Genomic DNA, 12395 nt, shown 5'->3' with positions numbered 1-12395 from the left:
ACTTTCATTGTTTTCTTGAATCATGTTTGTGTATTTGAGTCCGCAGTTTACCTCTGAAAGCTGCTCAACCTTGATTTCTTCTTCAGATTCTCTACTGTTAAAAATAATTAAATAAGAATCACTTTAAAGATTAATAGTTATGATGAAACCACCATACAGAAAATAATCAGTAAACATCATTCCACAGCCGCACTGCAATCTGATTAAAAAAGTGTCCCATACCCTATCTTAAAGGAACTTCTTAACAAATAGTATGGATTCTTCACAAATGCAATCTATACACTAACTTCAAACTGTCTTCTTTCCTACCATCTACCAAGACTGCAACCTCTATTCTTTTGCTTGATATTTATCAATTGCTCTATTCCTGTCAACTCAGCTATTTTGGACAGATTAGCAGTTTTGCTAAGATAAGAATCCAAGAAGACCAAGACTACTTTCAGTTTTTAGAACTAGAAGGTTCTTGTTTTGCTCTCCATGCCATAGACATTAAACACAGAATTCTTTGGAATCAAACCAGGATTTTGCACTATAGTAGAATTGTTTATTAGAATGGATAGTTTGTTATAGTGAATTTTCTTTAGTATGGCATTGTGTTTATGAGACTCCAAGTGGGACTTTTCAACAGTTTGTTGAAATTTACTATCATGAAAATTGTATTTTGCTAATTCTGCCACCTGACTACTCAATTTTTGGGTAACTCTTATGTGTGCATATCATTCCCATGTAAATTCCTTTATTCTGTTATTGTATGTGGTGATTTTGTTACATATAAAAACTCATGTATTGATAATAATTTATATTAATGCATGTAATAATTATTATTATTACATGGCAACTCCAAGGAGTCCGACTCATTGTGGAAGATCATTCCACATTATCCGCTATCTGCATTATTTAATCCTTATCCTACACACCAACTCCACTAATGCCATCTATTGCCCACATATTGTTTTGTCTGTACATTGCATGTGTACTCTGGCTTATGTGCCTGTATGTGGGATGAAAAACCCAAGTTTCTGGGAGGAAAAAATAAAAGAAAATAAAAAACAGCTGGATGTATGCTTTACTCCAGATGCAAACCTGTAAATAGAGACAGATTGGGAGAAACCCTGTTATGGCAGAATTAGCCCTAAATGGTCCATTAAGCTGTTGAAGAAGATGTTGAAAAGGGTGATTTCCATTTTCAAAATGTTCCTATATTGTTCTTCCATAATCATAAACCACAATCATTATTTCAAAGATTTGATCAACTGTAACTCTGCTTCTAAGTTGAATATTATTTGTTTATTTCTTCTGTTCAACAGAGAGGTATTCAACAAGACAGTCTGCCAAATTTGAAGCATTAATTCCTATTAATGAAGGTAATAAAGCACTTTGAAAATAGAGAAGATGTCAAAATTCACTGATTTTGATCAAGTTTACATAGTTATTTCTTAAGTTGTACTTCCTGAAAATTTCAACACTGCATGGACTAAAATGGGACACTTGGACACTGCTTCAAGTCACATCATTTGGTTTTTTAATTTTGGAACAGACAGACTTAAAAAAAAAAAAAAAATGTGTGGTAGGATGCGAAGGACGGAAAGAAAGTGAAATTTTGCAAATGATGGGTGCATCATTTAACTGATTTTGACCTGTTATTCCTTGACTGTTTTACCTTCCAAATCTAAATTAAAAAAAATAATCTCAAAAAAAAAAAAAAAAAAAACGTAAAAAGTGAAGCAGATGCCAAGAAAAGTAAGTTGGCTATAATACAGAGGGGGGGGGGGGGGCTACTTGAATAAAATTGTTTTAATTCATGAGAATACTGATTTCTCTTTAAAATTCGATAAATATTTTAACAGCAGCAACAGAAATAACTCTTATTGTTAAGTCAGGATTACTTTTACATTGAGACCACTTCTTTCTTTATTTAGTACTGTACTGGTCCTCTTTTTACATATTGTTGGGTCGTACATCCTGGCTTTGAATCTGCCATCTTGTTAGAATGTTATTCTTATTTAAATTATCTGTTTTTATTTGTTAGATGCTGAATGATACTGATCTGAATATAGAGAAATTTATATTATCCTGCACCACCCTATATTCAGACTAGTCTATATAATATAGAGGAATCAATGATCAATTAACTTTTTCAATCTCACTTTATGCAGGCCAAGGTTAATATTATCATTTAAGGCTTCTGCAAGGTCCGATATTTTTTATGAGCGGTGCAATGAAGGAGAATCAGACAAACACCAAATTAGAATCAATAAAACAAAACATTTAATGCAGGGTTATATAACATGTACATTAAGTATAACTTTGAAAACAAGATAATGCAAATCAACTTAGTTCAGGTATTCATAACCAACATAAAACATTAGGCATCAGACATCCAGCTGTCAATTCTACATTCTTCCGAATAATTAAAATGGTTCACTCAGTTCAGTTTACAGAATCTTACAGTAAATACTCTTATAGTAGAACTCTCTAATTCTCTCTTAGTCAACAAACACTTAATTCAATTATGAGAAGTTTTCACTTCAAGGGGGGGAACACTTTAAAGCTCCATACTTCGGCTAATTTTAGTAGAATGCCACAGTTAATGTTAAGATATATCAGGCAGAGCTAACTCTTATTTCTTCATGCTGAAATATTAAAAAAATGGACTGCTCCATAAAAAAAGAATGGAAAAAAAACACATCTCCAAGAAGAGGGGATGTATGATGTTTTGTATTAAAGGCAAGGGGCCACTACCCAGACTGGTTTCGACCTTTATTGAGGTCTCATCAGTGTGTTTTGGCATTAAGGGTAAATATTAAGATTAGTGATCAGAGCTTGCTCCACCTTTACCACGAGTTGCTTTGGTCTTGCACTACCTGTGGGATCAGCTAGTCTTGCATAAATTGCAGGCGCAAACTTGACATTTTGTCTGTTTGCTTACTTGGAAAAAATGGAGTAAAACCAGGTTTAAAATTGCTTGGTATCTTTAACATAACTATACCCAAGTTAAAAATACTTTCTACATCTATATCTCCTCCTGAGATTTTTATTTCATAAGGTTATAACACCTTATGGTAACTTGTTTTGGTAAAATACTTACAAGCTCTGCATTACTAAATCTTGGTATTTCTAGCCTGGCTCCCACTGATGAGACCTCAATAAAGGTCGAAACCGGTCTGGGTAGTGGCCCCTTGCCTTTAATACAAAACATCATACATCCCCTTCTTGGAGATGTGTTTTGGCATTAAGGGTAAATATTAAGATTAGTGATCAGAGCTTGCTCCACCTTTACCACGAGTTGCCTTGGTCTTGCACTACCTGTGGGATCAGCTAGTCTTGCATAAATTGCAGGCGCAAACTTGACATTTTGTCTGTTTGCTTACTTGGAAAAAATGGAGTAAAACCAGGTTTAAAATTGCTTGGTATCTTTAACATAACTATACCCAAGTTAAAAATACTTTCTACATCTATATCTCCTCCTGAGATTTTTATTTCATAAGGTTATAACACCTTATGGTAACTTGTTTTGGTAAAATACTTACAAGCTCTGCATTACTAAATCTTGGTATTTCTAGCCTGGCTCCCACTGATGAGACCTCAATAAAGGTCGAAACCGGTCTGGGTAGTGGCCCCTTGCCTTTAATACAAAACATCATACATCCCCTTCTTGGAGATGTGTTTTGGCATTAAGGGTAAATATTAAGATTAGTGATCAGAGCTTGCTCCACCTTTACCACGAGTTGCCTTGGTCTTGCACTACCTGTGGGATCAGCTAGTCTTGCATAAATTGCAGGCGCAAACTTGACATTTTGTCTGTTTGCTTACTTGGAAAAAATGGAGTAAAACCAGGTTTAAAATTGCTTGGTATCTTTAACATAATAAATAATATTTACGAGTCTTGCTTATGAAATGGAGGATTATGTTGGATTCTGAAAGAAGTATTAACTATTTTCATTTATCTTCACTCAATATCCAACAAAGGCTTACTCTTCCTCTGAAAAATTTTTCTTTAAAGAAAAATTTTTCACACAGGTCATTCTTGCTGGGGATCTAGACCACCTAATTTCTTTCCTTTTTTTTTATTTTATTTATTTTTTTTTATCATGACGAGCATGCATTCTTATCTACCTTATCATTAAAATTACTATCACCTTTATTACTGAGATCATCATGTCTATCATACCTGCATCGAGGGAAAGTCTCTTCAGAATAAAATTTTTGTTCTCTATCGCTAGTATTGCGTCTTGGATGTTTTGTTCTAGTTGTGTCCTCTTTGTAATCACTCATTCGAGGATAATTCTTTCCCTTTCTTCTCACAGTCTCTGGTGAATCTCCTAGGAAAACTACTTGGTTAGGCCTGTTTCTTTCTAATCTTGTTTCATTAGATCTAGTATGAAGAGTAGTTGCCTTGGCAAAGTGAACTTCAACTGTTAGTTGATCAGTAGTGTCAACTTTTATTTCAGATGTGGGTGTCTGTTCTTTTAATGCCATGTCTGTGCTGAATTGAGTTTCAAGCTCATCCAGTTTATTTAAGTCTGCACTACTATTATGCTCAATTAATTTATCAGCATGTGAATGTACTTTGCTTGGGGAGTTGTGCATCAGTTGATGTATTAAATCTTTCTGTTAGTTTCTTCCTTCCAATGTGTAAAGGCTTATTATTGCGTCTAATACTTCTTCTTCTGTTCATCAGGGATATTTTCCACCTTGAAAAATCACATGAAAAGTGATACTTTTCCATGAAGTTAGTTCCCAAGATGATATGAGAATCTGGATTAGATATTGAAGGAATAACCAGTAAATTCTGCCAGACATTTAGTCTAAACCTTGGCAGATAAATTCTTGCACGTACCTTCTCATAAGCTATAAAATTGGAGTCAGACAGAGTGGTAATTCTCACAGGCCTCCTTAATTGAGCTATATCCTTCCTTAATCTATGCTTTATTTGTAGGAAATAGGCTCTACTAATAGTTGAAGCATTACAGCCTGTGTCTAATAAAATATTACACTGGAATCCTTGGATATTTCCTTTAATCTTCATCATTGACTCATCTGATTTGAGGGAACTTTGAGAATTACTGCATTTTCTGTGAGGGATATATCTAAAATTAGAATCCCATGAGTTGTTGGAGTATTTTCCTCTAATATAAGAGCAATTGCTGGCAATGTGTCCAGTTTTGTGGCACCTGAAACATTTAGGAGGATCTCTAAGGGTTGAGAGATATTCCTTCCTTTCCTGAGATTGAGAGACAATTGGCACTTGTTGATTAAAACCCTCTATATTTGCATCACTTTATCCAGACTTGTTAATATGGGCAGATTTTGTCTTTGTACTTCCTGTTCTATCATCTCGTTGATTCTATCTGTTGAGAGGTTGTGATTCTCGTGAGATTTTAAGGTAATAGTTGCCAGTTGTGTCACCACTTGATCAAGATGATTTATTATTGGTTGCTGCAATCTCTCCACTTCATGTTGAACCATAGTTTTCACTTCCTCCATTAATTTCCTTTTGTTAGATTGATCTTCACTGTCCGACACTTGATTAAGATTTATAGAATTTTCCCCAATATCTTTCTTCTTTCCTTTCTCCTTTTTATTTTCCCTTTCAGTTTCAATTATGCTAGAGGAACAATCAGCCCTTTCTAAGACATTTATATGGCTTAGATTGGATGAGGGAGAAAAGTCTCCCATCATTTGCTCTTTTTCCTTCACAGCTTTAAAACACTCTTCTAATGTGGTAATTCTCTTCTTGTAGGCTGTTTCCCTTAATTCTGGTCTAACACCTTGGCGGAATTGTTGGAACACAGTGCAATCTAAGTGAGGTTTATCTTCATTAGTCACATTTAAACTGTTGGATAGTGTCAACAAACGATTGTAAAAATCTGTGATAGTTTCTCTGTCTTTTTGTGTGACTCTCTGTAGTTTCCATAAGTTTAGAATATTGCGAAATTAAAACATCCTTAAATTTCTGATACTCTGAAGTTTCTTTGAGAATTGGAGATGAGTACAAAAATGTTTTTGCCTTGCCAATTAATTTTCTTCTCAACAATATTAATAATTGAAAGTCAGTCCAGTTTGCTATTTCCCTAAGTTTTTCAACAAAAGAAAAGAAAGACAGCACATCATCTGATTCCTCACCCGAAAACTAAGGAAAGACCTGCTGTGCGTTCACTGTACGAAAAAATTCACTATCTTCCATTCTCAAACTAGATGAAACTGCCATATTAATCTATCAGCTATAAACTTAAATTTAAAAATCTGAATCCAAAAATAACTTCTTTCTTTGCCTGATTCTGGTTCACAACCTGCTTACTGTGATTCACTTAATTTTTACTATTAAGGTTTTAAGGATTACTTCTACTAATATTACACAAAATTTAGTTAATTACTTAACTTATACTAGTGAATTCACATCCTGCCGACTGCTGCGCCATTTTGTTGGATCGTACATCCTGGCTTTGAATCTGGCATCTTGTTGGAGCGTTATTCTTATTTAAATTATCCATTTTTATCTGTTAGATGCTGAATGATACTGATCTGAATATAGAGAAATTTATATTATCCTGCACCATCAGACTAGTCTATATAATATAGAGGAATCAATCATCAATTAACTTTTTCAATCGCACTTTATACAGGCCAAGGTTAATATTATCATTTAAGGCTTCCGCAAGGTCCGATATTTTTTATGAGCAGTGCAATGAAGGAGAATCAGGCAAACACCAAATTAGAATCAATAAAACAAAACATTTAATGCAGGGGTATATAGTATAACTTTGAAAACAAGATAATGCAAATCAACTTGATGTTTTTCCTTATGAAATCAGTTTCACTAAAAAACTCGAGCTTAAATTGATTCTCATGCATTTTCCAAACTAAATAATACAAACAAGATTTAATTATAAAATTTATTATCAGTTTTTCCCTAGACTGCCATATTTTTTTGTTCGTTGTAGGTTACTATCTTTATCATTACAACCTTGTTTCTTATGATGTCACATGTCTTCAATGGTTGCTGTTGACCAGGATGATCAAGTGTTCAAATACTGCTGATGACTGGTGTAGCTATTTGTAATTTAAAAAAAAAAATAATAGGCTGGTTTAAAACAAGTTTGAAAACTGGTGTAAAAAGAATATATGGCCTGTTTGGTCAAGGGTTAACATGTGCTCTCCAGCCAACAGGTTTTGAGTTCAAATTCCACTCTAGGCATGGATGTTTGTGATTGTGTTTAGGTGGAAGATGAATTTCATCACCCGGTGTGTGAGACCACTACACCCCACTTATTGGAGACCTGAAGTGATTTGAAAAAGTTCCATGTTTGGTCTCTAGAACAGGGTTTCTGGAGACTTATTTTGTAATTTTAACTTATTTTTTACAAAAGAAGTTAAAATTACAAAAATAAAATATAAAATCAATAAAAATGAAAAAAAAATTATTTAGCTCACTCACACAGTATGAATGCACTATAGGTATTAAAAAAAAACAGCACCATGTACTTATGGGTAGCAATAAATGTTCTTAAACTTGAAACCCGAAGAATGCTTAAATTCAAATGCATTATATTCTATTCATGTCATTGTAGAAATTGAAAGTAAAAAGTGTAATTTGTCTTTGTGCTCAGACTGACTCAATTGAAGCATAAAAATTATTTTTAATGGAAAAGAACTTAATAAAAAATAACTTTTCCTTTTAAGTTCTCTTCAGTTAACAAATTACAAAATATTTTAATATTGTCATAATTTATATGTGACAGGACTTTTTTTCTCTTCAAAATAGTGAAGCCTATAATAGTAATAATATTGAATTTAGAGAGAAGAGTGAGAAAACAAATAGAATTTTAAAAGAGGTATTGATATAATTATTTATCTGTTTTATTACATTCTTTTACCATACTTGTGAGGAACTAAAAGAAAATATAATTTCAAATTTTTTATGAATTTCTTTGTTGGAGTGCTGATTTTATATGGCATTTAACTTGATCACAGTCTCGTACTTTTTTCATTCTTTCCAGGCATGATTGAAAAGGGATTAAATGAAGCTGCAACAAGCTTAAATCCTAAGCATTTTTCTCCAGAATTACGAATCAGTAATGAACATGATTACTTAGAAGTTCATTACAATGAAAATAACAATGATATTTCACTAGGAAGTGTTCAGATGAATAGTCATTCTTTTCTAGACTGTTCTGAGAAGGGAATTGATATTCAAGCACAAAAAGTGCAAAACTCTTCATTAGAAAATGTTCATACATTGCAAAATGATGATTTGAGCAATTGTAATTACACATTTACTGTAGATGAGAGGCCTTGCAACATAATAGAACTTGACTCTAAACCTGTAGTTGAAGAATGTGGAGATACAGAATTAAGTCTAATAGAAAAAGATGATTTATGGATAAAGCAGAATTCTAGTCATAATTTTAATGACTCTTCTAAGCGGACTAGCCACTGTAGCTGTGATACAGATAATGAGAGCTGGGAAAAAATAGATTCTTTGATGAATGTTGCAGGAGCAGATGAAATACTGTCATTAGAAAACAAACATCCTAAACTTGATACTAGCATACTATCAGATTTTGGAAAGATTCATAAAAAAGAGATGAATATTGACAACACACTAGCTTTAGATGAAGACGATGAACTACTGCATGAAATCGATGAAATGTTAGATGGTGAGAAAGTTTCTGTTCCCTTTTCATTAAAATTTAAAGATGATGATTCTTTGCATTCAAAAGATGAGATCACTTCATCAGAGTTGAAAAATGACCGTCCCACACAGATATCTCCTTTGCGCAGTAGTGTATCAACAGTCTTGGCACAGAATAACAGTGATGCTGTTTCTGAAGTAGAATATGTCAGACGGTGGAGTCTCTCTAATCCAGAAAATGTGGGAGAAAACAATACAACTCTTTCTCTTTCACTTCCTAACACTGCTGACCTTTTGAACATGGAACTTGATGACTGTGGATTGCCCTTAGCAATATTCACCAAGGTTAGTATACAGAAGATTAATTTTACCTACATTTTTTCTTCTAATTTGTTTATTTTTATTTTTACCATAAATTTGAAAAAAAAAAAAGTACATATCTGTATGGTATCATTGAGTTGAAGTTATTTTGATTAACCTGTTTAATACTTATAAGTTCACTGTGTTATTAACATTTATTCTGCCAATAAAGTAACACTTTCGTATTTTATTGTTGAGGTGTGCTTGTTGCACGTATTTTGCTCAGCAGCCAGTTTACCACACTTAATTTCAACCTTAACTGATATAAATGGTAATGAGTGCAGCACAGCAGGAAAAAAAAAAATCTTATTTCATGTGTGTTACTATAGTTTTTTAATCTGTTATGGTATTTTTTTCAGATTAAAATTTTTTTAAAAATCTGTTATAGTATTTTTTTCGGGGTTAAGGATCAAAGCTATCAAACTGAGAGGACACTTCTGCATAGCCTTTAAAGGAATGCAGAGAATCGATCAGGACTTCTGGCCTAATATCGAATCCTCACCTTCTCATGGTATCGACCTGGATACTTAATGAACAAGGATGGGCTGGCAATTTGGGATTAATACACCAAATTGTATTCTTATTGGCTTAAACCAAAATATAAAATAACAGAATTTCATGCCGGCTGGGGCGTCACCCAGTTAAACAAGGACCCCTGTTGTTTTCACCAGGGCAAACAGCAAAAAGTCAGCTACTGCAACAAATCCTAAAACCCACCCCAACTCAACATCACTAGAGTTCAAGATCAGTACTATCAACATAAGAAGTCTGAATGGCAAAGAAATGGAGCTACTGAGGAATTGGATAAGTACCAGATCGACATAATAGGGGTGACTGAAACAAAAAAGACAAAAACTGGTGAGATCTTTCTGAGCAATAAATACAAACTGTTATATTCAGGCAATGACAATCAAGGTAAAGAAGGAGTAGCTATAGTATTCAACACTAAATATGAGGCTAATCTTGAATGGCAGGCAGTCTCAATTAGAGTGATGTGGGCTAATATCAGAATGGGGAATTGGACAATGAGACTTATTTGTGCTATGATCCCACAGAAGGTTATACTAAAGTAGAAGTGGAGGAATTTTTGGGGGCTTTAGAGAAAGCAACTGACACAATGAAAAAGGAAAAGTTGGTCCTTGTTGGGGATCTAAATAGCAGAGTAGGAAATGATTGTCAGACATACAAAAATACATTGGAAATATTTGGAGAAAAGAGCAAAGCTAATAATAATGGCAAATACCTGTTGGATTTCTGCTCAGGACATGGGCTGGTTATTACTAACGCAATGTTCCAACATAAAAATGTGCACAAATTTACATGGAAAGAAGGGGCAAGGAATAAGAAAACTCTCATTGACAATGTTATTGTTGATAGTGATGTTTTCTCCCTGTTGCAGGACACCAGAGTGTACAGAGGATTTGAAATTGGAAGTGATCACTATTTAATCTTGAGCAGGATAAAATTGAATTTCATATTGAAAAGAATAACATGTAAGAAAGTTTTAAAGGGAATAAAAGTTGAGCAGCTCTCAGATGTGAACCGTAGACTAAAATACACGAAGATTATTGAAGAAAAAATGAAAGAGTTTGAGAACAGGAACCAAACCTTGGAAATTCAGTGGCAAGCCCTCAAGAAAACACTGATTAATTCAGCCAGAAAGGCATGTGGTCAGGTTGTCTATAAGGATAGAAAAATCAGAACTCCATGGCAGACAAGGAGTTAGAGGCAGTGAAAGAAAAGAAGAAAGTATATCAAAGGTTCCTGGCAAATAAGTTAGCTTGAGCTCTTTGAGAATACAGAGACAAATGTAAGAAAGCTAAACACTGTATAAAACTAGCTAAACAAAAGTCATGGGAGGACTTTGGCAAGAACATAGAAAACAAATATCAAGAAGGTGGCAAGATATTCTGGAGGTTGTTGAAGAAGCTCAGAAATGAAGGAAAGAGTGCTGTAAAAGGAATTAGAGATGATAAAAGTGACATGAAAAGAGGAGAAAAAGATATATGGAGTAATTACTTTGAAAAATTGCTAAATGAAACAAGCAGTGATGACAGCACAGTGGTAAAAAAACACTGAAAAGGAATGCAGTCAGGAATACATATCCATACTTGAAGTAGAAAAAGCCATCAAAAGCCTGAAATATGGAAAGGCAGCTAGAGTACATGATATTAGACCAGAAATGCTGAAGTATGGAGGTATAAAAGTCTTGCATTGGCTGCACTGCATAGTTCAGAAGTCTGACAGAGGGACGAATTCCAGATGATTGGAGTAGAGACCTCATAGTACCCATATGACACTGAATATGAGAATTACAGAGGTATTTCTTTACTCAGTGTTCCTGGTAAGATTTTTATGCAAATATATTTGAGAAATGGTTGAGAAGGATTGTGGAAGAGAAGCTTTGTGAAGAACAAGCTGGATTCAGGCCAAATAGAGGCTGTCAGGATCAGATTTTTACATTACAACAACTAGTTCAGAAATCATGGGAATATAACAAAGATCTGTATTTAAGTTTTGTAGATTTGGAAAAGCTTATGACAAGGTGCCAAGAATGAAGCTATTCGAAACGCTACAGTTATATGGTGTCAATGGGGCATTATATCAAGCAATACTTAGTCTTTATTTGAGGTTAGAAGTGAAGGAAGTACAGGAAGGTAGTTTAATGTTAAATCTGGTGTCAGATAATGATATACTTTATCCCCCTCTGTTATTCATTATCTATATGGATCACATTATGAAGGAAAGTGGTATTAAACCTGATATAAAAATTGGAGATGTTAATCTCAGCTCTTTGCTTTATGTGGATGATGTTATACTTCTAAATAAATCTCCTTCAAGTCTGCAAGATTCCCTGACTAAAGTGAATAACTGTTGTGATATATTTGGTAAGAAGATCAGCATTAAAAATACAATGAAAATAGGCAGAAACATTGAAAATATCAACACTGAAAATAAGAACAAGTAAAACATTTCAGCCACCTAGGCAGTATTTTTAATGAAGATGGTAAATTAAATATGGAAATAGACAACAGAATCAACAAAGCTGGTATGGTAGGAAGTCAACTGAATAAGTTTATATGGAATGAGAGAGAAATTAGCCAAAACACTAAATTAGCTATATACAATTAGCTGTATTCAAGCCAATTTTAACTTATGGATCTGAGAGCTGGGTCAGAAGTAAAACACTTGACCAAAGACTCGAGACCACAAATATGAGAGTCCTGAGAAAGATTAGGGGCATGAAACAGATGGCATCAATGGCAATATCTTATTAAAAATGAGGATATTAGGAAAGAACTTGACATTTTCAGCATCCAGGAATACGTTAGCAGAGCTAATCTCAGGTGGTCCATTAAACAGAATGGGAGAGGAAAGATTAGCAAAACAAGTGTTCTCT

General features: G+C 33.9%; 1 protein-coding gene across 2 annotated transcripts in view; it reads left to right on the top strand.

Annotated features, from left to right (window-relative positions):
• The window catches only part of LOC150105523 (late secretory pathway protein AVL9 homolog), a 415642-nt gene that overhangs the window by 249266 nt on the left and 153981 nt on the right, over window positions 1–12395 (top strand). For both annotated transcript variants that reach the window (XM_090394870.1, XM_090394871.1), the window contains exon 9: window positions 8001–8980. In XM_090394870.1, the coding sequence (XP_090250996.1) occupies window positions 8001–8980 (980 nt within the window). The remainder of the gene's footprint in view (window positions 1–8000; window positions 8981–12395) is intronic.

This window comes from Typopeltis vanoorti, chromosome 6 (assembly GCF_054136105.1).
Source record: "Typopeltis vanoorti isolate ZY-2024b chromosome 6, IOZ_Tvanoo_1.0, whole genome shotgun sequence".
NCBI lineage: Eukaryota > Metazoa > Arthropoda > Arachnida > Uropygi > Thelyphonidae > Typopeltis > Typopeltis vanoorti.
This window is presented reverse-complemented; position numbering and strand designations above follow the sequence as displayed.